At 52.2% G+C, this 27,500-nt stretch overlaps 1 protein-coding gene across 3 annotated transcripts in view; it reads right to left on the bottom strand.

The window, feature by feature from the left end:
- Positions 1-27,500, bottom strand: part of mylka (myosin, light chain kinase a) — a 35,023-nt gene that overhangs the window by 5,111 nt on the left and 2,412 nt on the right. The window contains exons 2-29 of one of the 3 annotated variants that reach the window (XM_028433829.1): positions 26,150-26,306; positions 24,739-24,946; positions 24,470-24,515; positions 22,980-23,142; positions 22,727-22,892; positions 22,424-22,445; positions 21,893-22,064; positions 21,616-21,683; positions 21,386-21,486; positions 20,942-21,151; positions 20,726-20,851; positions 19,328-19,483; positions 18,373-18,504; positions 16,691-16,888; positions 16,276-16,483; positions 16,161-16,205; positions 15,360-15,461; positions 12,985-13,865; positions 11,350-11,466; positions 9,618-9,677; positions 4,357-4,404; positions 3,032-3,159; positions 2,686-2,842; positions 2,244-2,434; positions 2,067-2,175; positions 1,513-1,551; positions 1,250-1,340; positions 964-1,167 (exon numbers count right to left, since the gene is read on the bottom strand). In XM_028433829.1, coding sequence (XP_028289630.1) covers positions 964-1,167; positions 1,250-1,340; positions 1,513-1,551; positions 2,067-2,175; positions 2,244-2,434; positions 2,686-2,842; positions 3,032-3,159; positions 4,357-4,404; positions 9,618-9,677; positions 11,350-11,466; positions 12,985-13,865; positions 15,360-15,461; positions 16,161-16,205; positions 16,276-16,483; positions 16,691-16,888; positions 18,373-18,504; positions 19,328-19,483; positions 20,726-20,851; positions 20,942-21,151; positions 21,386-21,486; positions 21,616-21,683; positions 21,893-22,064; positions 22,424-22,445; positions 22,727-22,892; positions 22,980-23,142; positions 24,470-24,515; positions 24,739-24,946; positions 26,150-26,302 — 4,301 coding nt within the window. In that variant the 5' untranslated portion in view covers positions 26,303-26,306. The remainder of the gene's footprint in view (positions 1-963; positions 1,168-1,249; positions 1,341-1,512; positions 1,552-2,066; positions 2,176-2,243; positions 2,435-2,685; positions 2,843-3,031; positions 3,160-4,356; positions 4,405-9,617; positions 9,678-11,349; positions 11,467-12,984; positions 13,866-15,359; positions 15,462-16,160; positions 16,206-16,275; positions 16,484-16,690; positions 16,889-18,372; positions 18,505-19,327; positions 19,484-20,725; positions 20,852-20,941; positions 21,152-21,385; positions 21,487-21,615; positions 21,684-21,892; positions 22,065-22,423; positions 22,446-22,726; positions 22,893-22,979; positions 23,143-24,469; positions 24,516-24,738; positions 24,947-26,149; positions 26,307-27,500) is intronic. The other 2 variants (XM_028433830.1, XM_028433831.1) reach the window with 2 other exon arrangements.

The following is a 27,500-nucleotide window of genomic DNA, read 5'->3' as shown; positions in this document are numbered from 1 at the left end:
ATTCTGTGGGTTTCTGTGGGTTGCTGTGGGTTTCTGTGGGATTCTGTGGGTTGCTGTGGGTTGCTGTGGGTTGCTGTGGGTTTCTGTGGGTTGCTGTGGGATTCTGTGGGTTGCTGTGGGATTCTGTGGGTTTCTGTGGGTTGCTGTGGGTTTCTGTGGGTTGCTGTGGGTTTCTGTGGGTTGCTGTGGGTTTCTGTGGGTTGCTGTGGGATTCTGTGGGTTGCTGTGGGATTCTGTGGGTTGCTGTGGGATTCTGTGGGTTGTTCTGGGTTTCTGTGGGTTGCTGTGGGATTCTGTGGGTTGCTGTGGGATTCTGTGGGTTGCTGTGGGATTCTGTGGGTTGTTCTGGGTTTCTGTGGGTTTCTGTGGGATTCTGTGGGTTTCTGTGGGTTGCTGTGGGATTCTGTGGGTGGTGGATGATGCCCCGCTCTGTGCTGTTAGATCAGCTGATGGATCCTGTCTGCTGTGTATCAGGCTGTGTCTGCAGTCTGCACCAGGCTGGAGGTTCATGTTGGTGTACTACAGCACTAACAGTAACACCCCCCGTCTGCTGCTTGTATTTACCCTGACCTCCTCCTCACTCAGCAGCTGAGAGTTCAGGTTGCAGCCATCACAGTGCATGGGTTCATGGTCTGATGGATGACAGTGAGCTGGCTGTGGTTAGCAGGCAGGAAGCAGCAGCTTACATTCCTCTCATAGTTGGCCAGAGAATTATTTTCCAACTATCAGAACCATCTCTGCTGAGTTTGGAGATCAAATTACTGAGACTGTCCTCTGCAGAGCTGATCCTCAGTCAGCCAGAGTCAGGATCAGCTCTGTGTGGGTGGGATGTGTGTACATGAACAACACGCCTCCTCCCTGCAGGCCAGGACCATCAGTCAGTGATGACGGGGTTAACACACTGATCATGTGCAGACTGATCAATACAATAACAACAGCTCACTGAATGTAAGGAGCACCTACATCTCCAGGACCATGACGATGTCAGACTTGCCCTCGAAGGCGTCGATGCACTGGACCAGTTTGGGGTGGTGGAGACTGTTCATGATGCCGATCTCCTGCCGCACGTTCTCCTTGTCCTTCGCAGAGTACGCCTTGATGAACTTTCCCGCCCAAACCTTTTTTGTCGCCTTCTCCACCAGTTTGAAGACCTGACCGAACTTCCCCCTGTGGCACACACACAGTTAAAACTGTGTTCTGCAGAGGCCCTGGAGCGCTGTGGAAGAGAAGAGTGTGGGCGGAGCCTTACGTTCCCAGCCTCTCCTCCACGTCGTACAGCTCCTTCACCTTCATGTCAGTTCTGATGGTCACGTCTCTGTAGTCCGGCTCCTTCTCAGAGTCTGACACAAGCACACAGAGGTCGGGTCAGTCATTAACTCTGATGGGATGCTGTGTGTGTGTCGTGTCATGTTAGGTCATGTTGTCACATGATTTCATGACATCAAGCGATATGTGTAGTTTGTATGAAGTTAATGAGCTGATGCAGTGAAACAGGAAGTGATGTGGGCGTACCGTCGTCCTCCTCCTCGGCCTCGGCGTCCTCGGGGCCGTCTGTGGGTGAACAGAGGCTGTTAGTTCGGTTAGTGGCTCAGCGAGGCTGCTGCTGTGTTAGTGTGACGCTCTGTAGTGTGTTACTTTGTTCTGTGGACCGTTACGATGACACAGGAACTGGACCACACATGTGGTTTCAGGTTTGATAAATGTGACTTCCTGTCTCTCCTGCGCTCTCTCACCACACCTGTCTAACATCTAACGTCTAAGTCATGCCTACTGCCTTCAGGGTCTGTGGACCAGCACCAGAAACCACCACAGCACACCACAGTCACAGACCCATCAGGGGCGGAGTCTCTCCTGGTTTGATGGACTGTTCTGGACCAACACAAACCTTAAAGTGTGTGTGTGAGGCTCAGACAGACTTTGTCCTGACCCTCCTACAAGGTCTCCTTTGTAAACCTGAAGCCATAAAGCTCTTTGGTAAAGAGACAGTGTCCAGATGTCTTTAGACAAGCTGTTGGGTCATGACTTGTTGTATGAACACATGAACGTGTTAGTCTGATTGGTCTCACCATCGTCCAGCCCAACAGTCACCGGTTCAGACTCAGCACTTGGCTCTCCGACCCCGTAGATGTTCTGAGCGCGGACACGAAACTTGTACTGCCGGTCTGGAAGAAGGTTCTAGAGACAAACACACAGCTTTGAGAAGATGTGTGCTTCTGAGGCTGTGTGGGCGCACAGACACACACCTGTATGTTGTAGGAGGTGCTGTTGCAGGACATCAGGTGTTTCCACTGTTGCTCTGTTGAGTCCCAGATCTCCAGGTTGTAGGACTGCACGGCACTGCCTCCGTCGTAGGTCGGCCCGTACCAGGACAGCGTCAGACTGGACCGCCCGATATCTGAGGCTGCAGGAACCTTCGCTGGTGGGTCAGGTTTGTCTGGGGGAAGAGAGAAGGATGAAGACACTGACCCCTAAAGGCTGCACAGTTCAGTACAGACACAGCACCCTGACATCTCTGTGCCCCTGCTGAAGGGGGCGCTACAGAACACTTCAGAGAGAAGTCTCACCCTGCACCAGTCAGTCAGAGTAAAGCCTTCCATCACATCACACATTAAAGCTCACATCCACACCTCTTAATCAGCCACTGCAGCAACAGCTGCCGGGTCACCGGGCTTCAGTGAGTCTCACCAACTATGGTCAGGTTGAGGGCGGCCTGTCGGAGGCCGTAGCTGTTCCTCAGCTCCACGGTGTAGCAGCCGCAGTGTTCCTGCTGCCCGCTGCCGATGGTCAGCTTGCTGCTGCTGTCGGTGCTCTCTATGGAGACGTCACACGAGCCCTCCTGGATCTGAAGGGGACACAGCAGACTGACTGTCACACAAAGACCTGCTTCATGATCCAGGTCCGCACCCTCAGACTGTTGCAGGCCTCAGACTCTCCATGATGCACCTCACTACTCTTCAGGTCAAACTATAAGAAACAACCTCCTTTATGATCAGTAATCAATAGCCTCAGCCTGTGTGTGTGTGTGACTCACTGGTTTCCTGAATTTCAGCCAGGTGCAGTTGATGGGTTGAGCTCCAGAGAACTTACAGAGAATCTCCACCTTCTCGCCCGCCAGGATCTTCATGTCCTCTGGGAACTGCAGGATCTGAGGAGGCAGAGCTGGACCAGCAAATCAATGATCAATAATACATGACGGCCAAAAGGGACAAGACAACGGAAGCAGACACAAACTAGTTCCAGCAGCAGACATCAAATTGTTCCTTTAAAGATGTAGAAACGTCCTCCGAGGCAAACTGATCAAAACAGACCACAAATATTAACTATCACTTCAGAGTAGATCTGTGCTCAGAGTCAGCGGCGCCCCCTGCTGTCCTGCAGCGCAGGGTCACAGGGCTGGAGCCTATCCCAGCAAGTGAGAGGCGGGGTCACTCACAGGTCACCAGTCCGTCACAGGGCGACACGCACACACATACACAGACACTCACACAGCATCACACACACTCACACACACTCACACACACACACTCACACAGCATCACACACACTCACACACACACACACTCACACAGCATCACACACACACACACACACTCACACAGCATCACACACACTCACACACACTCACACACACACTCACACAGCATCACACACTCACACAGCATCACACACAGACATACACAGACACACACACACACACAGCATCACACACACACACTCACACAGCATCACACACAGACACACACACAGCATCACACACACACACTCACACAGCATCACACTCACACACACACACACAGACACACACACACACACAGCATCACACTCACACACACAGACACACACACACAGCATCACACACACTCACACACACACACAGCATCACACACACTCACACACAGACACACACACACAGCATCACACACACTCACACACACACACACAGACACACACACACACACAGCATCACACACACTCACACACAGCATCACACACACACACAGACACACACACACAGCATCACACACACTCACACACACACATAAACAGCATCACACACACTCACACACAAACACAGACACACACACACACACACAGCATCACACACACACACTCACACAGCATCACACACAAACACACACAGACACACACAGACAACCGTTCACACTCACCAACAAGCACGTCTTAGTGTGGGAGGAGAAAACCCTCGCAGGCTCAGGGAGAGGACTCCACACATTATTATTAGATCATTGTCATTTTGGGTGTTTCCTGCATACAGTCCTACATTTCCCATAATGCACCTCTTTGGTTTCTGTTGTTACACTGACAGGTAAACCCTGCAGGGGGGGGGGGGCTCACCTTGTTTGGGAGGAGTCTTTGGGGTCGGCTTCTTTATTCTGGCTTCACCTGAAACACACAAAGCAGACAGACAGTCAGTGTGAGCGGGCTGAGAGAGGGGTGACACACACACACACAGAGACACACACACAGAGACACACACACAGAGACACACAGCATCACACACACACACAGAGACACACACACAGACACACACACAGCATCACACACACACAGACACACACACAGACACACAGCATCACACACACACACAGAGACACACACACAGACACACACAGCATCACACACAGAGACACACACACAGAGACACACACACAGAGACACACAGCATCACACACACACACAGAGACACACACACAGACACACACACAGCATCACACACACACAGACACACAGCATCACACACACACACACAGACACACACACAGACACACACACAGCATCACACACACAGAGACACACACACAGACACACACAGACACACACACAGACACACACACAGCATCACACACACAGAGACACACACACAGACACACACAGCATCACACACACACAGACACACACACAGACACACACAGCATCACACACACAGAGACACACACACACAGCATCACACACACAGGCGAGGAACGTCTGACATGACCATATATGGACAAACTAAAAACAGTCCTCTGGATGCAGGAAACAGTTCCTGCAGAGGAATGTTTTCATGTTGGTAATGAACCTGTCGTCTTCTTCTGAACACCTGATGGGACCAAACAGTCTGTGATTAAAGCTAAGCCTGCTGCCATCTGAGAAGGTCACACACACACACAGCGTCACAAACACACACACAGCGTCACAAACACACACACAGCATCACACGCACACACACACACTAGTGGAAGCTCCAACACACACTCTGTGTTAACAGACAGGAGGACCTCTGTCCAAAGGGGGGCGCTCTCAGCACAGACATGGAGTCATTACCATGTACAGAGCAAATCCTCTGAGATCTTTACTGACCAAAGATCTGCTTTAACTTCTCAACACGATCACACACACTCAGCTAATGCTAGTGGTTACCATGGCAACTGTACACAACAGAGAGATGACATGATGACTAAACTATGGCCCAAAGGCTGACCCTGGATCACACGCCGGGATCTGGATCACAGAGAGTGTAGAGTTTCAGTGCTGACTGAGCTGCAGAGCGTTTGTTGTTTGTTGTTGAAACAATGACGGACAGCTGTGTTGTTGTTGTCAGCAGCTGTCTGAGCCAATCAGAGACCTGATCCACGACATGCTAAAGATCAGAGTTCAGACATGCTGCTGTTACATATTTCAGATGTAGCCTGCTATTTATTGGTGTGTGTTGGTGCAGGTGGAGGAGGTCCAGGCTGTCCATCACAGCACACTGTGTGTGTGTGTCTGTGTGTGTGTCTGTGAGCAGATAAGAATAACAGAACACGAGAGCGACGTGTTAAATAAAACTGACAGAGCTGCTGCTGGAGCGAAGGATTGATGTGCAACTGTTTAACATAACACACAGAGACACACAGACACACAGAGACACAGAGACACACAGAGACACACACAGAGACACACAGAGACACACACAGACACACACAGAGACACACAGAGACACACACAGAGACACACACAGACACACACAGAGACACACACAGAGACACAGACAGAGGCACACAGAGACACACAGACACACACAGACACACACAGAGACACACACAGACACACACAGACACACAGAGACACACACAGAGACACACACAGACACACAGAGACACACAGAGACACACACAGACACACACAGAGACACACAGAGACACACACAGACACACACAGAGACACACAGAGACACACACAGAGACACACACAGACACACACAGAGACACACACAGAGACACAGACAGAGGCACACAGAGACACACAGAGACACACACAGACACACACAGAGACACACACAGACACACACAGACACACAGAGACACACACAGAGACACACACAGACACACAGAGACACACAGAGACACAGACACACACAGAGACACACACAGACACACACAGAGACACACACAGAGACACAGACACACACACAGACACACAGACACACAGAGACACACACAGACACACACAGAGACACACACAGAGACACAGACACACACAGAGACACACACAGAGACACAGACACACACACAGACACACACACAGACACAGACACACACACAGAGACACACACAGACACACACAGACACACACAGAGACACACACAGAGACACACACAGACACACACAGAGACACACACAGACACACACACACTCACACACACACAGACACACAGACAGAGACACACACACAGACACACACACAGACACACACACAGACACAGACACACAGACACACACACAGACACACACACAGAGACACTCACACACACACACACACACAGACACACACACAGACGCACAGACACACTCATACACAGACACACACACACAGACACACTCACACACACACAGACACACACACACACACACACACACACACACACACACACACAGACGCACAGACACACTCATACACAGACACACACACACACAGACACACACACACACACACAGACACACACACAGACACACACACACACAGACACACACACACACAGACACACACACACACACACAGACACACTCACACACACACAGACACACACACACAGACACACTCACACACACACAGACACACACACAGACACACACACACAGACACACACACACACAGACACACACACACACACACACACACACACTCAGTCTGGCACATCACCCTGTGCTAACAGGTGGAGGTGCTGCTATGCGTTGGCAGTGGGCCTTCAGCTGTGTGTGTCTCAGAGGAGTCGGTGAGTTAACACTCTTATTATCACTGTCGCCACCTATCTGTCTCTGATGGATGATCAGTCTGTACATCCATCTTCTAGTAATTCAGTGGTGTTACCATGGTAACTGACACAGACTGAGGCTGCATCTGAATCCAGCCCCTACATGCAGAGTAGTGCACAGTGTTTACTGTGTGGTAGTGTGTCTGAACACTGAGAATCATTTAACCCCATAAAGTGCACTCAGTGAATCCCACAATGCATCATGAAGGCACTACATCAGCGAGACTATGTACGTACTGATGGCACTGATGCAGCCCGTCTGATCATGTGACAGTGACCTCGTGTTTAAAGCCTGGAGCCTGTCAATGGGCCAGAGGCGGGGTACACCGTGGACAGGTAACCAGTCCATCACAGGCCCATTCATTATCTGTAATTAACCCTTAAGGAGCACATCTTTGTATTTGGCAGGAAGCCAGACAAACTCCACACAGAGAGGCCCCCACCTCTGCACCACGGTGCGTGCCCGCCCTCACAGCTTCACAGGTAATACTGCACCACAGGAACGAGTCCTAAAACATGTCAGCACTTCCTGTTCCCTCGTCCTGTTAGAAGTGTCTTCCTCTGGACAGGTGTGTCCTCTGACGCTAAGACTGCAGTAACAACCATTAATGAAGTTTGAACAGTTAATGCTCCATGAATCAATAAATCAATACCTGTGACCATGCCTCAAACATGAGCCCACCCCCACAGACATATATGTGGGGGCATCTGTGCGAGCCGTACAGCCAGCTCTGCTCGCGGCTCTTTTAACCCCCACCAGCAGCATGAAGCCGCGGAGCTTCTTAAAAGGAGAGACACTTTCAGGGTTTTAATCTGTGAAGTAAAACAAAGTCTGACAGAGCGGGCAGAGTCAGAAACAAGCCCTTAAATGGAAGTGTGGGAGAGAAGCCACGAAGAGCTCCCAGTGCTCCCCCCCACACCTCCCCCATCTCCCCGTCCTCCCTCCTGCAGCTCAGATCAGAAACTCTGCAGAGGACTCAGTGTCTCCTCATGTCCAGCACTTCAGTCTGAAACTGAATTTCTTTTGTCACCTTGCTTCACTGAAGGCTTCACTGAGGTTTAACTCCTCCTCCTCCAGGTAGTGAAAGGCTAAAGCAGGAGGAACCTGGCAGTTTGAGGAGGCCGCAGGCACACATGTAGGAGGCGTGCAACACTCTGCAGAGTAGCACACCAAGCATAATGTTAGCCTGCAACCATCCTGCACCTCAGAGTGTGTCAGCACAGCTTTCAGCTTCAACTGCAATAATGACTCTGCTGGACATGAAGACAAGCCATAAGCATGGAGTCATGCTAACATGTGAAAGCACGTTGCTAACCTAACAACTATATCCTGTGGTTACTAATCAGCTGACTAGCATTAGCAGGAGCTAACGCTAGTTAGACCTGCTTCAGCTGAGTGTGGAAACTGTAGAAAACTTTTAGCTTAGCACCAACAAAAGAAAAGTCCAATCTCATGTTACAAATGGCAGCAGCAGAGTCCAGGATCTGAGACCAGATCTGAGACTCAGCTGCTGAAGCTGCCTCCAGAACCTCATAAACCTGATCAGAGCCAGGCCACGGTCAACATACAGTCAGTTACAGCCCCATCCATCCACAGCAGTGAATCTACACTGAGGAATGCACACACACAGACAGACACACACACACACACACACAGACACACACACACACAGACACACACAGACACACACACACACACACACACACACACACACACACACACACACACACACAGACACAGAGAGTGCAGGAAGGATTAAGACTCGGATCATAAAGATAAGAGTCAATTTTCCACTGGGGGCTGAAGACAGAAAGACAACTCAAAGTCAAACACACACACACACACACACTCACACTTCATGAAGACAGAAATGCAGACGGGATTGTCATGAAGTTCATATGTAAAGACAGAAATGAACTTAAAGTTGAAACCAGCCAGGTGCAGCGATGGAGCATAAATAAGAGCTCGATGGAGGCCGAGCCATGAAAGCTTTATGGAATGTTTATGGTATTCAGAGGGGGGGGGGGGGGGGGGGGGGGGGGGGGGCACCAGGGATGATGGGAAACGTGGTCTTAATGTGCAGAGGGTTTACTGTTACGGAGGTAGGAATAATAATCTGACAGTGATGTACGAACTGATGTTTCCAATGATACACAGAGATGCTTTAAAATAGAACCAGCAGCCTTCTGTGTGTGTGTGTGTGTGTGTCTGTGTGTGTGTGTGTGTGTGTGTGTGTGTGTGGGAACCAGTGATCCCAGCCTGCAGCTCCATATTGGGACAAAAGGAAAGAGGCTGCTGCAGCTGCATATTTTGGAAACTCACTCTCTGAGGTCGGAGTCGCCTTCTTGGACTTCTTGTCCGCTGGAGAGTTTTCTGTAGGGTCTGCATGAGGGCGAGAGACAAAGGAGGGGGGGGGGGGACAGAGAGGGACAGAGGGAGACAAAGGGAGACAGAGGGGGACAAGGAGACAGAGGGGGACAGGGAGACAGAGGGAGAGAGGAGACAGAGAGGGACAGGGAGACAGAGGGGGATAAGTAGACAGAGAGGGACAGGGAGACAGAGAGGGACAGGGAGACAGAGGGAGAGAGGAGACAGAGAGGGACAGGGAGACAGAGGGGGATAAGTAGACAGAGAGGGACAGGGAGACAGAGGGGGACAGAAGACAGAGAGGGACAGGGAGACAGAGAGGGACAGGGAGACAGAGGGGGACAGAAGACAGAGAGGGACAGGGAGACAGAGAGGGACAGGGAGACAGAGGGGGACAGAAGACAGAGAGGGACAGGGAGACAGAGAGGGACAGGGAGACAGAGAGGGACAGGGAGACAGAGAGGGACAGGGAGACAGAGAGGGACAGGGAGACAGAGGGACAGGGAGACAGAGGGGGACAGGGAGACAGAGGGACAGGGAGACAGAGGGGGACAGGTGTTAAATATGTGCACACAGCTGCTCCATGACATCTGTGAGCTTAGCTTTGGATCAGATCATGTACCCCCCCCCTCTGATCAGTGATCAATATGTGGAACTTTGGAACTTTGGAACTTTGGAACGGACTGTGTTTGGTGTGAAGCTCCTCTCAGTCCATGCAGACCGACCCATGAGGGGAAAAAGACAGACTGTGTGAGACCTCCATCACTCTGCAGCTCACATCTGTGATGTCACGCAGAGCCGGGATCTCATTGGTTAAACTTTGAAAGGCCATGGTCAAAGCTGCTGGTGATGTCATCACCAGTCCTCAGGGGTCGGTGTGGGGTTCACTGAGGGGTGCAGATGTTGTCCAGATGTGTGGAGACAGCTGATCTGGACTGCTCAGAGACAGGTGACTGGAACTGCCTCTGATGGACCTCCACATCCCACATCAGCCCGGTCAGGCTACCTTTAGCTCAGAGGTCTGGGGACGTCCTCTCTGAACCTGATCTGTGTCCTCAGAGTGTCTCATGTTACACAAACATAACTCTGCAGAATTGTTGCCGTTGGACTCAGTTCCTCCAGAGACACACAAACAGGCAGCAGTTTTAATTAAAGCAGCTGTTTGTGTGCTGCTAAATATTTAGCACTGAACTCCAGCTCAGTGCAGAGACGCAGGACGGCAGCGGAGGCTTCGGAGGAGCAGACAGAGGAGCTCTGATGTTTACAGACCGCTGCCATTAAGTCAGGCTGAGAGATGAACAGCTGATTTCCCATCAGCCTCGGCCCATGGTGGACACCAGCTCCAGGAACAGAGATCTGTGATAAATACAGACTGTTTGTGCAGATTCATTCTAATTACAGGAAACTCTGCACAGATGGAGGCTCCTGAGGAATCCTGGGAAATGAGGGGTTGGAGGGAGGAGGTCTGGGCTGTCTCATACCAACATGTTTCAGATTTTTGTGAACTGGAAATGATGAAATCTTCTATTTCTTTGTCATTTTTGTAATAGAGTTTTGAATATGTGTACACAGAGTGCTGAACCTGTCCACGTCTCTGCTCCTTCTACAGTCATGGTTGTGATCTCCTGAGAGTTGACCTTACACAGTGTACACATGCAGTAAATAACAATAATGACGTCGTCCTTACCGTCCACTAGGACCATACAGGAGCACTCCGCCCGGCCCGCTGGGCTCTCTGCTCTGCATCTGTACTGGCCTTCATCCTCTGGCAGAGCTTTGTCAATGGTCAGAGAGCAGAGCCCGCCTGCAAACACAACAACACATTAACACAAAGCATGACATCCAGGAGCAGCCATCACTGGCCGTCTGTCCACAAAGACATTCAGACTGGAGGACCTATCGTATCTACCTCAGGACGTAGGAATCAGAGCATCGCTGCACTTCTTAATGCTGATCTGTCATCTCACCGTGTTCAGCCTGCTGCGTAAAGACTCCTGAATCATTCCTAATGTGAGGTGTGTCTTAGCCAAGTCCACCTGAGAGGGGCGCTCTCTGCAGACCTCTGTGATCCAACAGATCAGTCTGACCTGAACAACCAGCACTCTGCATGCAGCCACACAGACAGAGCCTCCTCAGCAGGTCTCCATCAGCCAGACCTTTGTGGTGTGGAGCAGAGTGTGTGTGTGTGTGTGTGTGTGTGTGTGCAGCTACAGCTGCCTGTCTGAGAACATCTCTGTGATCACTGAACACAAGTCCTCTGTAGGCAGGATAAACACACAGAGTAATGCATGAGGGGATGTCCTCGGGACCGAAATACCACAGGCAGGGATTACTGCACACACACACACACACACACACACACACACACAGGGAATCCTCAGTGTTCATAAACACACACGTACACACAGATGGAGCAGCAGGTCTTCACTGTGTCAGCCTCCACAGGACTCGCTGTGTGAGTGTTGGTATCCCTGTGAGGACCTGGCTGTCTGATGAGCTCTGACTGGTGGCGTCTACCTGTCATTACCTGACCGGACAGACAGAGGCTGACTGCAGCCTGGATATCAGACATGTCTGACCCTGAGGCTGAGCTTTCCTGATAAAGTTAGCCTCATGATCACATGTCTGAAACAGCACCACAGTGATGGAGGCTGTGCGGGTTACACAGGTTCTAGTACAGTTTCATGTTTGAGCAGGAATCAGTACTGACTGACCTTTGACCTTATCACAGCCTGTCCTGACTCACAGACAATACTGAGTCCTGTCGTGGCTTAAATACAGCTTCAGTTTAGAATAACAGATGAAACTGTAGAGGCAAGGCGAGAGGCTGAATACTGTACTGAAATAAATCCTCATGTTCTGTTATAAGCCTCCATAAACAGAGCTGCAGGACGAGCGGAGGCTGTGGGGACAGAATCCTGCAGCAGGATGAATGCATCCATGCTGGACCTCACAGGTGCAGTTCAGACAGCTGAGTGTGTGTGTGGTCTGTAAAGTGATCTGTTCCCATATGAAATACCAGCAATAGTCACATCCTCCCTGCGCTCTATTGTTTCACATCTGTGGTCTATTAATAGAGTCTGAATCCTCTCTGCTCCATCAACAGTTGGTTCAGAGCTAAATGTCCTGACTCCACCTTCACACTTGGACACTAAGCCTGCAGACACTGGGCGGTGTAACCTGCTGCTGCCTAAAGTGTGCGATGATTCTTCTGCTGGTGCACCTGCCGCCACCTCTCACTGACCTCCTCAGACAGAACCCTCTGTACGAGGCAGCTGCCAACATTTAAACCCTTCCTGTTGATCTGAGTGTGACCTCTGACCTTCGTTGGCGAGGACGATAAACTTGGACGGCTTGATGACCTTCCCATCCAGCGTCCAGGTGACAGAGACATCAGCGGCTGCGTTGAGGCGGCACTGCAGCCGGAGCCGCTGGCCGTCCAGCACCGTCACGTCGCTCAGCTTCTCCACAAACTCCGGCGCCTTGCCTCCTCCTCCTCCTCCTCCTCCTCCTCCTCCCTTGCTCGTCTCCTTAATCCCTCCATCCACACAGTTGTTCACGTCCACCTTCTCGCCGTTCTTCTCCGGGCTCCCTGGTTTCTTTTTGTTGCCGAGGACGGAGCGGAAGTCAGCGGAGTTCTTTCCAGGTGTCTCTGCAGGCTTGTTGCCGTTGCTGCCAGCAGCACCCTTCTTCCCCAGCACGCTGCGGAAGTCGACCTGCTGAGGGGAGTTCCCCTTCTCGTCCGTCTTGGGTTTGACCCCCTTGAGGTTGGCCTTAAAATCCATGTGGCGGCGGTGCTCGGTGCCGGCCTCCCTGTGCTCTTCTTCCTGGTGATTGTTTTTGGCGTGGAAAGCTCGGCGTCCCAGCAGCGAGCGGAAGTCCAGCTGCTGCGCCTCCCTCTGTCGCAGCTCCTCTTCGGCCCGCTCCTTGGTTTCCACGCAGCGCCTGAGGAGGCCTCTGGGAGCAGCAGTGGGACAGTCCTGGTCCTCCTCCTTCCTCTTCTCCTCCTGGTGCAGGTGCAGGAGTTGTGGGATCTCCTTCCGCTCCTGTCTGGCCTCCTGCCACTGCCGACCACCGCTGCTGCTGTTGCTTCTCTGCTCCACGCCTCCTCCTCCTCCTGCTGCTCCTCCTCTCGCACCTCCTCTCAGCACCGCGGTCCCACTAGCTGCTCCTCCTCCTCTCACTACTCCTGCTGCTGTGGGGCTGGATGAGACAGATGGAGTGAGACACAGGGAATAAACTGAGCAGGGTTAAAGCCCCTCTGCCACAGGGGGACAGGCTCCGCCCCCTGCAGCTGGGAGGGGAGGAGCAGGACCTGGACTTTTTGTTCATGTTACATCACAAGTGACTCAGCTGTCCTTATATGGGCATGAACAGACTGGACACACACACACAGATGTAAACAAAGTGAAACTAGGCTCTAAAGACTCTCTCCTCTCCCTCCTCCCCCTCCCCCCTCCTCTCCCTCTCCCTCCCCCTCCCTCTCCCCCCTCCTCTCCCTCCCCCTCTCCCTCCTCTTCCTCTCCCTCCTCCTCCTCCGCCTCTCCCTCCTCTCCTCTCCCTCTCCCTCGTCCTCCTCCTCCTCCTCCTCCTCCTCCCCCTCTCCCTCCTCTTCCTCTTCCTCCTCTCCCTCCCCCCCCCCCTCCCCCCCCCCCCTCCTCTCCCCCCCCCCTCCTCTCCTCTCTTAATTCCCAGTTGTCCCAGTTGCTGTAGAGGAGTCAGTGCAGGTCTTCATTAGCTCAGTCATGTCGCCTCCTCTTCGTCCTTTCAGTGGCTTTAACACCACAGATTATTTACAGCTTCATTAAATAAACAAACAATGTTTCATCCACACAGAGTAAACAAAAAAAGAAACACTGACTCTGATTGGTCAGTCTGTTGGGACAGATTACAGGAGCTTTAGGATCCTGAATATAGGACAGAGGGAGGGATAGATGGAGGGTGGAGGGTGATGGGTGATAGATGGAGGGTGATGGGTGATAGATGGAGGGTGATGGGTGATAGATGGAGGGTGATGGGTGATAGATGGAGGGTGGAGGGTGATGGGTGATAGATGGAGGATGATGGGTGATAGATGGAGGGTGATGGGTGATAGATGGAGGATGATGGGTGATAGATGGAGGGTGATGGGTGATAGATGGAGGGTGGAGGGTGATGGGTGATAGATGGAGGATGATGGGTGATAGATGGAGGGTGATGGGTGATAGATGGAGGATGATGGGTGATAGATGGAGGGTGATGGGTGATAGATGGAGGGTGATGGGTGATAGATGGAGGGTGGAGGGTGATGGGTGATAGATGGAGGGTGATGGGTGATAGATGGAGGGTGATAGATGGAGGGTGATGGGTGATAGATGGAGGGTGATGGGTGATAGATGGAGGGTGATGGGTGATAGATGGAGGGTGATGGGTGATAGTTGGAGGGTGATGGGTGATAGATGGAGGGTGATGGGTGATAGATGGAGGGTGATGGGTGATAGATGGAGGGTGATGGGTGATAGATGGAGGGTGATGGGTGATAGATGGAGGATGATGGGTGATAGATGGAGGGTGGAGGGTGATGGGTGATAGATGGAGGATGATGGGTGATAGATGGAGGGTGATGGGTGATAGATGGATGGGTGAGGGACAGATGAAGAGTGATGAATGGAGGATGATGAGGACGGGTGTTGGGTGGATGGATGATGGAGGCCTCACCTGCTGTCGTCTGCTCCCTGTCCCCTCGGTCCTCTCCTGTCTGTCCCTCTTCCATCGCTGACCGACAGACTGACCGCTGCACTGCACTCTCCAACGCTGTTCCTGTGAGACAGACAGTGATGACTTGTGCTGACAGAAGCTCAGACAGGACGTGAAAAGCAGAATCTACTGATCAGAGGCTGAGCAGAACAGAACTCAGACATGAAGCTGAGCAGAACAGAACTCAGAGACATGAAGCTGAGCAGAACAGAACTCAGAGACATGAAGCTGAGCAGAACAGAACTCAGACATGAAGCTGAGCAGAACAGAACTCAGACCACATGAAGCTGAGCAGAACAGAACTCAGACATGAAGCTGAGCAGAACAGAACTCAGACATGAAGCTGAGCAGAACAGAACTCAGACCACATGAAGCTGAGCAGAACAGAACTCAGACAGGAAGCTGAGCAGAACAGAACTCAGACATGAAGCTGAACAGAACAGAACTCAGACAGGAAGCTGAGCAGAACAGAACTCAGACATGAAGCTGAGCAGAACAGAACTCAGACCACATGAAGCTGAGCAGAACAGAACTCAGACAGGACGCTCTCCCTGCCTGTTTTTCCTTAACGTGCAGCTGCTGTTATCGGAGGTGAAGAAGTGAATCTGTGCCGTGTGACAGCATGGATGATGAACTGGGCTGGGGATGGGGGGGTTAATCCTCAGTTCTGCTCAGTACTGTAGATCATGGGGATTACTGTAGCATGTCTACTAAATATCTGCTTCTATTTGTGGATGTGAGTGCAGCACAGAGTGGATCTACCTCAGGCGGATCAGGTAGTCTCCTGCATGATGCCTCTTCACTCGTCTGAAGGAGAGAGAGAGAGAGTCAGGCTGAGGAACAGCTGTTTGGTGTTTTTGCTGTTTTAGGTGTTAACCTGATGAGAAGAGAAACGACGTCCTCTTTCTGCAGCAGCTCGTAGTCCCCTCTGGAAGTCAGAGGCTGGCTCAGGTCAGCTCTGGTCCAGGTGTACTGAGGGAACGGGTCTCCAGCGATGGCACAGGACAGGAGGACATGCTGACCTAGGGCGGCGCTCACCGGTTTGGGTTTGCTGATGAACCAGGGCTGCACGCCGTCCTGAGGCTCTGCAACAGAACCAAAAACACGACATACCTCTCAGAACAAGCAGAGTCACAGTGAGTCAGGTCTTTGCCTCTCTGGACCCCCATCAACCTCTGAGTCTTGGGTTTCAGGTTTGCTTACTGCCTCACAGCATCACTGTGTGTTCACTTCATGACACCACCTGACACACCCGTTTACATACGACAGCCCCCAGAGGGACTGCAGCGTACCTTCCACTGTGAGCTGGGCCTGGGTCTGGTCCTCTCCGTACTGGTTCCAGGCCCGGCAGCTGTAGGTGCCCCTGTCCTCGGGAAACACCTCCTGAATCAGCAGAGTGCAGCGGCTCTCCTCCCTCAGCAGGTGGAAGTCCTCTGACTCCATCACCTCCTGGCCATCATGAAACCACAGCACCTGCGGAGGGGGGTGGCCTGAGAGGCAGCACATCAGTCAGGTCCAGGGACCTCACACAAAAACCCACGGCCAGCCGACCAGGACCAGCAGAATCAGAATCAGATCAGAATTACTTTGTTTATCTTTAATCCGCCTCAGCACCCACACAGATCAGCTGCTGAAGCAAACAACCAACCAAGTGAGCAGCAGCCCTCACTGCAGGCCTGGGGCTGCCGGTGTCTCCATGGTCACACAAACAAAAGCTTCAGACCTTCAGACTGTGAACGCGATCTTCAGACTGTGAACGCGATCTTCAGACTGTGAACGCGGTCTTCATACTGTGAACACGACCTTCAGACTGTGAACGCGATCTTCAGACTGTGAGCACGATCTTCAGACTGTGAACGCGGTCTTCATACTGTGAACACGACCTTCAGACTGTGAACGTGATCTTCAGACTGTGAACGCAATCTTCAGACTGTGAACGCGACCTTCAGACTGTGAACGCGATCTTCAGACTGTGAACGCGATCTTCAGACTGTGAGCACGATCTTCAGACTGTGAACGCGATCTTCGGACTGTGAACGCGATCTTCGGACTGTGAACGCGACCTTCAGACTGTGAACACGATCTTCAGACTGTGAACACGATCTTCAGACTGTGAACACGATCTTCAGAGGAGTTCAGACTGACGAAGCTCCAACAACAGGCGGCGTGTTTGAAACAGGAAGATGCTCTCAGTGCACTGAGTGACAGCACGGAGCAGAACATCTGATCCTCACAGCTTATATGGAGAAAACCCTCTGTGGAAAATCATTATGTAACACACACACACAGAGACACACACACACAGAGACACCAACACACAGAGACACACACACACAGAGACACCAACACACACAGACACACACAGAGACACACACAGACACGCACACACAGACACACACACACAGAGACACACACACACAGAGACACCAACACACAGAGACACACACACAGACACACACAGAGACACACACTGACACACACACAGAGACACACACACACAGAGACACACACAGACACACACACAGACACACACACACAGACACACACACAGAGAGACACCAACACACAGAGACACCAACACACAGAGACACACACAGACACACACACACAGAGACACCAACACACAGAGACACACACAGACACACACACACATATACACACAGACAGACACACACAGACAGACACACACACACACACACACACGGAGCTGTGCGTCTGTCTGGGGAATACCCAGTCTCCTGTTAATGAGGACTGTTAATGCTTTTATGAGGATGGACTTTTGTCCTCAGATGGAAGTTGACTGTGTGGACAGAGCCATGTCCCCGCAAACAGGAGCAGAACACAGTCAGAAACACACTGACACACACAAAAAGAGGAAATGAAGAGTAAATCTGTCCTCATCTCATCTCCAGCATCTCCCAGGAGATCAGACAGGAAATACCACAGCTCTCACACACGCAGAACATGGACGTACCGCTCAGCTCCACCGCCATGACCACTCTGCTGCCGTCCATCACCTTCAGGTCGGCCAGGCGGCTGATGAAGTGAGGAGCCTCGCACGCTGCCCTGACCTCTGTGACCTCTGACCTGGTGCCCTGCAGCCTGCCTGCAGACACACATGAAGAAGAGTGAAACTGACCGACTCACAGAAGTTGATGATTTTTAGCCCCTTGTGGCTGATGGTGGTATTACACTGAGCTCAGATTTAAACACAGCTATAGTTTCAGGTCAGATCTGTGATTCACAGCAAACATGTGACAAGAGTCAGTGTTGTTAGAACAACAGCTGTGTGTGTGTGTGTGTCTGTGACCGTCAGTCCGATCCTCACTTTCCCATATATGGATCCTGGACTTCCTTTTCTATCTCTTCTTGACACGTGTGTGTGTGTGTGTGTGTGTGTGTGTGATTGATGTGTTTAATGGGTGAACATTAGTGTGTGCCTATGTGAGGATCAACATGTGGTGTGTGTGTTTTGTTCTGTGTGTGTCACAGAACAGAAAGTTGTCACTGTGTGTGTTCTCAGATAAGTATCTGAGCTCTCGTGCAGGTGTGTCTGCACCTTTATTTGACGTGTGTGACGTCCTGCTGCTTGAATCAAAGAGCAGCTGCTGCGTGTTCTCAGACTGCACATGAAACTTTATTGTCCACACATGGACATGCAGTGATGGCTGACTGTGGGTCAAGTGGGTCAGTCTGTGGGAACCTCCTGATATTTCACTCAGTGTGTTGGTGTTCAGTCAGGGGTGTCCTGCCGTGATCGTCCTTATAAAGTCCTGATGAGGGTTCCTGTTTGACAGACTGATAACTGATAGTCACATGACACTTTTCATTCACTCCACTGATCATTCCGGCTCTGCCTACACTACTCTCACTCTCTCAGGCAGCAATATTCTGGACTTCACAGTATGAATGTAACCACGGCCTCTGACCTTTGACCAGCACCCGGGCGCTGCTTTCTGCTCGACCATGGCTGTTTTCTGCCACACACACGTACAGGCCTTCATCACGGCACGACACATTCTGGAGGGTCAGCATGGCCACGCCCCCAACATACGAGGACAGGGCCCCCGCCGGAACAGGACGCTCTGAGGGAGGAAGAAGAGACGTCTTCATCATCTCTGTGTTAACACGGCTGAGTCCATCACAGAACATCTGCACACAGGTGTGTGTGTGTGTGTGTGTGTGATCATCCTCACATCACTTTATGATGTTTGAAGCCAGCAGTAGACATGTACTATAAACCAGCTCCAGCAGGGTCACATTAGCTGAGATGCTAACACACACTGGGTTTAAGGCAGCACTATATCCCTGTGAAGTATTAACCCATAACATGCTGGTTAACCATTACTTCAACATCACAGAGCCACCTAGAGACCAGAGAGACCGGTAACACCTACATCTGTACAGTAACATGCTCAGATAATCAGACTGATGCGAGGAACAGTGAAAGGCCAGAGGCTGCTGTGGGTGTGAGGAGTGTATGCAGGAGGAGTCCTCACAACAGGAGGAAGCCCAGCGGCCACGCTCTGGCTGTGGACTCCTCTGCATGCCCTTGTTGGGGCTGCTTCGGTCTTTCTGTGTGTTTCTGTGTGTGCGCTGCAGCAGCAGCATGTTTTGTCTTTATATGGCTTCCAGCTCTCGTACCTTTTTTTTAAGAGCCGCACCACATTGCACTGTAAAACAGGGCCCGCTGATTCAACTGCAAAACACAGCTTTCATAAAAAGGAGGGACGGACCTCTTCTGAGAGGGCAGAGTGGAACCTGGTTTCAGAACAATGATGCATTCTTTTACAAGAAGCACGCTGAAGGATCGCTCTGACGCTCCACGCACAAACAAACCACAAACAAAGCTGAGTGAGGGTGCAGTGATGCAGCAGGATGTCCTGAACCTGGAGGATTTCACTGAGCTCCTGGCTGAGGTTCGACTGTGCTGAGCTCGGCTCCTCAGTCTTTTCTGATTCTACAGTCTCGGCCCGTTCAGGACCAGGTTCCAAAGACTGCTTTCCTTTGCTTGCCCTCCTCTCCGTCACTGTAATTCATTTCACCAGCCTTATCTGTGTTCATCCATATGATGTCCTGTTATGTAGCTACATTAGCTCTATCTGTGTACTCTGAGCTCATGTTGGTCTGTATCTGCAGTGTGTGCTGCCCTCTGCTGGACACAAACCTCACTCAGACTACAAACTACAAACAGCTGGGCAGCACAGCACAATCAGGAGAAGCTAAGCTCATGTAGCATCAGGGTCTGCTCCACTGTGTCCAGGGTAAAACAGACATAACCGCTAACTGCTAATGCTAACACCATGTGTTTATTGAAACACACTGACCGTCCAGCAGCCAGCTGACCCTCGGAGCAGGTTTTCCCTCCACGCGGACCTGCAGGCTGACAGTCTGACCCTCTGTTACACTGCAGCCCTGCAGCACACTGAGGAAGACGGGGGGCCGGGACACACCTGAGGAGAGACAGAGACAGATGTATGAGGACATACAAGGAGATGAGCAGGGTCTTACTGACCACAGACAGATGGACAGACGCGTCTTACTTTGGACACGGAGCACCCATGTTGCTGAGTCGACAGTCAGTCCATCACCAGTGGTCAGCTGACACCGGTATGTCCCCTGGTCCCCCTGTCTCACCCTCTCCATGGTGAGAGACAGACAGGTGCCGTCTAGTCTCTGCTGCAGACCGGGCCTGGTCTTCACTGCAAGCCCGTCTCTCAGCCAGGTAACCATGGCAATGGCAGCAGAGGACACTGAATGCAGGAAAGATCAGCACAGGTCAGTGTAACAGCGACACCTACAGGCTGAGAGGGGTCATTTCAGCAGAAGACTACCCTGACAGAGCCTGTTCTGTTCACTGACTGGTCACTGATGCAGCTCTAGTGACAGTAGGATGCATCATGCTGTGAGCTGCTGTCCGTTATAAAACTGATGTTTAAAGCTGAGGCTGTAAAAACACAGAACACTGAGACTCAGCAGACAATGACCTTGGCAGGTGAAGGAAACCTGTGCCCCCTCTGTGGCCTCCTGGTCTAAAGGAACAGCCTCGAACCGCAGGCCAGATCCCAACGTGGACCTCCTCACAGCCCTGAAACAGTAAAGAGTGCCATCACAAACTCAATCAATAAGATCTATCAGATCAGATCAATCAGATGACTGTAAGAAGAAATACTCTAAGACTAGACATTCATCATTTGAGAAATAACAGAGTTCTGACCTGCTGCTGGCAGCTGACTGCAGGACTGAACTGGACCGAACCGGATCAGGACTGAGGCCGGGCCGGACCTGCAGACAGACGGACGTTCAGACACACACAGCGATAGTCCTCCTCTGTTAGCTCTGTATCTGCTGCCAGAGGTTTAAAACACTGTCACCGTATTCTATTCTGTCTGTCTACTGCATTAAAGCTTATGTGCTGTCATCATCATCATCATCATCATCATCATCATCATCATCATCATCATCATCATCAAACTGTTGTTGTTTGCAGTGACCTGAGCAGCTGCAGTGCTGCCACCGGCCAGCAGAGGGAGCGGTCTGCTCCTCCATGCCGCTGACTCCCAGGTCTGGTCCCCCTCCTCTCTGGGATTCGCTGGCTGGGAGCTGGGAGCAGCTCTGTCCAGAGCCCTGGCTGCGGTTGCTGGGTCCTCGGGTCGCTGTGCACTCCTGTGAGGGGGGGCAGTCTGGTTCAGTACTTGGTGACTTAGGGAGGAAATGAAACACTGACTGCAGTTCATGAAAGATGAACGATCCCTCTTAAAGACAGGGTTAACTGGATTTAAATGTTTATGTACAGGTTTCCCAGCATGCATAGCTCCATGTTGTCTTAGCAGAGACAGTGAAGTCTGACAGCTGACCTCCCTCACCTCCAGGTTTGTCAGGGTCCTCTTTAAGAACGTGTTCTGTGGTGTGGAGCTGTGACTGCTGTTGTCATGTTGCTTAGTGACTAACATTAGGACACATCTTAGTCCTGTGAATGTCTCAAATGTCCCAGTGTGGTGGGATTCTGCTCATGGTGGACTCACCTGCTGCAGTTTCCAGGAGCACCTGGAGGAGGAAGAGGAGGAAGAGGAGGAAGAGGAGACGTCAGCACAGAAACACACCTTCATCAGAAAGCTTTGCTTCTGCTCAGCTGCTGATTCCTCCCAGTGGACACCCGCGGTATTACAACCATTTTTCTCTGCTAACAGATTTAACCCTCGCAGGAATCATACTTTGGGTGATGTGTGTGTGTGTGTGTGGGGCCAGCAGGGGGAGACATAATACTTTCTATGAGCAGCTTTAACATGATCAGACAAACCATCCTGTGCTCTGATTGGTCGGCTCACCCTGGACAGAGAGCTCGGTGTTGGCGGTCACGGTTCCAGCACCGTTTGTGACCAAACACGTGTAACTTCCTGCGTCCTCAGCACACACTTCCTTTATCTCCAGAAGGTGAAGGCCAGCACGCTCATACACACTGACCCTCCCGCCAGACTGAAGCTCCGCCTCCCCCTGAGAGACACAGAGACATGTGAAGTGATGACATCACCTGTGTGTTGGAACCTTTAGGCAGTGTCCCAGTGACTAAGCTCCTCCCACCTTGTACCACGTGACTCGCGGCTGAGGGCGTCCTGTCGTTTTGGCGGAGAACTTCCCGCTCTGTCCCAGAGTGGCGAACACTCGGCTCGGTTTGCTGATGAACTTTGGTGGACTCTCACTCCAAATACTGGGCCTGTTCAGCACTGGCACCGAGGGACGACACCTGGAACCATGGGAAATGGAGTCCTGTCATCACAGCTCGTCATTTACATTGTTTACACTGTGTGCAGCAGCGCCCCCTGCTGGTTGCTTCTGCATTCACAGCCTGCGAGCCGCGAGCAGCTGCTGTTTGACTCATAGAAACCTGACCTGCTCCCCCTCCTCCTCCACCTGCTCCCCCTCCTGCTCCCCCTCCTCTTCCTCCTCCTCCACCTGCTCCCCTCCTCTTCCTCCTCCTCCACCTGCTCCCCCTCCTCCTCCACCTGCTCCCCCTCCTCCTCCTCCTCCTCCCCCTCCTCCTCCTCCCGCTCCTCCCCCTCCTCCTCCTCCTCCCGCTCCTCCCCCTCCTCCTCCCCCTCCCCCTCCTCTGCCCCCTCCTCCTCCTCCTTAACCTGCTCTCCCTCCTCCTGCTCCTCCTCCTCCTCCTGCTCCCCCTCCTCCACCTGCTCCTCCTCCTCCTCCTCCTCCTTAACCTGCTCCCCCTCCTCCTCCCCCTCCCCTCCTCCTCCTCCCCCTCCTCCTCCTGCTCCTCCTCCTTAACCTGCTCCTCCACCTGCTCCCCCTCCTCCACCTGCTCCTCCTCCTCCTCCTCCTCCTCCTTAACCTGCTCCTCCACCTGCTCCCCCTCCTCCTCCTTCTCCCCCTCCCCTCCTTCTCCTCCTCCTCCTCCTTAACCTGCTCCTCCACCTGCTCCCCCTCCTCCTCCACCTGCTCCTCCTCGTCCACCTCCTCCTCCTCCACCTGCTCCTCTACCTGCTCCTCGTCCTCCTCCTCCTCCACCTGCTCCTCCTCGTCCACCTCCTCCTCCTCCACCTGCTCCCCCTCCTCCTCCTTCTCCCCCTCCCCCTCCTTCTCCCCCTCCCCCTCCTTCTCCTCCTCCTCCTCAACCTGCTCCTCCACCTGCTCCCCCTCCTCCTCCACCTGCTCCTCCTCGTCCACCTCCTCCTCCTCCACCTCCTCAACCTGCTCCTCTACCTGCTCCTCGTCCTCCTCCTCCTCCACCTGCTCCTCCTCCTCCTCCTCCTCCTCCTCCACCTGTTCCTCCTCCTCCTCCTCCACCTGCTCCTCCTCCTCCTCCACCTGCTCCTCCTCCTCAACCTGCTCCTCTACCTGCTCCTCGTCCTCCTCCTCCTCCTCCACCTGCTCCTCGTCCTCCTCCTCCTCCTGCTCCTCCTCCACCTGCTCCTCGTCCTCCTCCTCCTCCTCCTCCTCCTCCTCCACCTGTTCCTCCTCCTCCTCCTCCTCCTCCTCCTCCTCCTCCACCTGCTCCTCCTCCACCTTCTCCTCCTGCTCCTCCTCCTCCTGAGTTATGACTGTGAAGCACAGCTCACCCTGTTTTCATGGAGGATGGTAGGATGTATTTCTTCCCAGAATTCACTGCAAAAACATCAGAAACAGTTTGGGTTGTTGAATCACAGTAAGTAGAAGAAAGAACTGATCCTCTGTGGGTTTCAGAGGTCGGCCTCATTCCTCTGAAACCTGAAGCTAACAGCAGCTCTGGATCCTGATGTAAACACTGAACACCATGATGACCTGCATGATGAACGCTAAGCTGTAGGACGAGCACAGAGGGGGGGCAGGTGTCTGCAGGTATGCGTACCTTCCAGATGGATCTCCACGGTAACCTGCCGGACCCCCGCCTGATTGGATGCCTGACAGGTGTAAGGGCCCAGGTCCTCCTCTGTGACTCCAACTACCATCAAGCTGAAGGTGCCCCGCCCACCTTGTTGTAGGACACAACGCTCTCCTCCAATCACAGCCTTCCCCTCCCTGTACCATGTGACCTGTGGCTCAGGATGACCACGCACCTGAAACACAGAAACTAATGCTGCTAATTTATTCTCAAATACTGACCTCAGTCCTTGCTGTGTGTGAGTGTGTGTGTGTCTGTGTGTGTTTGTGTGTGTGTGCATGTGTTTGGGAGTGTGCGTGAGTTTGTGTTTGTGTGTGCGTGTCTGTGTGTGTGTGTGTGCGTCTGTCTCTTTCTGTGTGCGTGCGTGCATGTGTTTGTGTGTCTGTGTGTGTGTGTGTCTGTGTGTGTGTATGTCTGTGTGTGTGTCTGTGTGGTGTGTGTCTGTGTGTGTGTCTGTGTGTGTGTGTGTGTCTGTGTCTGTGTGTGTGTCTGTGGTGTGTGTCTGTCTGTGTGTTGTGTGTCTGTGGTGTGTGTGTGTCTGGTGTGTTGTGTGTCTGTGTGTGGTGTGTCTGTGTGTGTGTGTGTCTGTGTGTGTGTGTCGCTGTTGGCTGTGTGTGTGTCTGTGTGTGTGTCTGTGTGTGTGTGTGTGTCTGTGTGTGGTGTGTGTGTGTGTCTGTCTGTGTGTGTGTGTGTGTGTGTCTGTGTGCTGTGTGCTGTGTGTGTCTGTGTGTGTGTGGTGTCTGTGTGTCTGTGTGTGTGTGTCTGTCTGTGTGTGTGTGTGTCTGTGTGTGTTTGTGTCTGTGTTGGTGTCTGTGTGTGTGTGTGTCTGTGTGTGTGTGTCTGTGTGTGTGTCTGTGTGTGTGTCTGTGTGTGTATGTCTGTGTGTGTGTGTCTGTGTGTGTATGTCTGTGTGTGTGTGTGTCTGTGTGTGTGTGTGTGTCTGTCTGTGTGTGTGTCTGTGTGTGTGCAGCATGTGGCAGGACATGTGTGGACTGTTGATGACTTCCAGCTCGATGCTGAGGCCCAGCGGCTCCATCCATCATGTTTGTGGACTGACACTGCATTCAGGCGCTGTGGGATTACTCAGACATTCTTCTCACAGCTGAGGCAGACATGCTGCCTTCAGGTGAAGCTTGTTCAGTCAGAGTCTGAGTGACCTCGCGGACGGGATGAAAGGAGAAAAGGCGGTGAGCGGAGTGTTTGTGGTGTTTGAACTCAGGACGCAGCCTGTCATGAGACTGAAGAAATGTTAATCCCTGCGCTTCATGAAGCCTCCTGATGGGAGCATCAGAGTGTGGAGGCCGTCTCCATCAGCAGTCCCACAGACGGTGGACAAATCCTCCACTCAAAGAACGTTTCAGTTAGAGCTGGGTCTTACCTTCCCCTCCAGCCGGGCGACTCCTCCCAGAGTCACCCGGGCGTTACAGGGTGGCAGGACGAAGGCTGGGGGCTCGTTGCCATGGGAACTTCCTCCTACTGATGAACCCGTGATGTTTGAGACGGAAGCTGAAGCAAACTGGACGTCACTCATCCTGCTGTCAGAGAGAAATCAACCAATCAAACGTCACTCATCCTGCTGTCAGAGAGAAATCAACCAATCAAACATCACTCATCCTGCTGTCAGAGAGAAATCAACCAATCAAACATCACTCATCCTGCTGTCAGAGAGAAATCAACCAATCAAACCCTGAAGTAACAACCTATAACAACACTGTGTGTGTGAGAGGACACATCAAAGACAAAGGTAAAACATGTGTGTGTGTGTGTGAGAGGACACATCAAAGACAAAGGTAAAACATGTGTGAGATCAGCTGACATGTGACTCTCATTATTTCCAGCTCCTTCGGTTCTGGTTCAGTTCAGAGGCTGAAACACTCACATCACTGCAGTCAGAGTTCTGTGTGCTGCAGCAGCCGTCTGTCTGTCTGTCTGTCTGTCTGTCTGTCTGTCTGTCTGTCTGTCTGTCTGTCTGTCTGTCTGTCTGTCTGTCCCACTCACTCACTGTCTGTCTGTCCCACTCACTCACTGTCTGTCTGCCCCACTCCCTCAGTGTCTGTCTGTCTGTCTGTCTCTTGTTGATGGACAGCTGTCTTTGAATTCAGTGTTTTTATAAACCTAAATCATCTTTGTGTCTCTTTATTTGTCTCTCTCTCTCTCTGTCTGCACCCCCCCCCTTTGTCTGTCTCTGTCTCTCTCTCTGCCTCTCTCTGTCTGTCTCTGTCCCTCTCTGTCTCTGCTGCCTTAAAAGGCCTTTACAGCCTGTCAGCTGTTAAACACACAGGTCTTGTTCTTTGTCCCTCCCCGTCTCCCTGTCTCTGCCTCTCTGTCTGTCTGTCTCTCCCTCTCTCTGTCCCTCTCTCTTTCTGTCTGTCTCTCTCTGCCTCTCTCTGTCTGTCTATCTCTCCCTCTCTCTGTCCCTCTCTCTTTCTGTCTGTCTCTCTCTGTCTCTGCCTCTCTCTGTCTGTCTGTCTCTCCCTCTCTCTGTCCCTCTCTCTTTCTGTCTGTCTGTCTCTGTCCCTCTCTCTGTCTCTGCCTCTCTCTGTCTGTCTGTCTCTCCCTCTCTCTGTCCCTCTCTCTTTCTGTCTGTCTGTCTCTGTCCCTCTCTCTGTCTCTCCCTCTCTCTGTCCCTCTCTCTTTCTGTCTGTCTCTCTCTGTCCCTCTCTCTGTCTCTGCCTCGCTCTGTCTCTCTGTCCCTCTCTCTGTCTCTGCCTCTCTCTTTCTGTCTGTCT

This window comes from Parambassis ranga, chromosome 21 (assembly GCF_900634625.1).
Source record: "Parambassis ranga chromosome 21, fParRan2.1, whole genome shotgun sequence".
NCBI classification, from domain to species: Eukaryota; Metazoa; Chordata; class Actinopteri; family Ambassidae; genus Parambassis; species Parambassis ranga.
The sequence above is the reverse complement of the archived record's forward strand: the minus strand, read 5'-3'. Positions and strand labels throughout refer to the sequence as shown.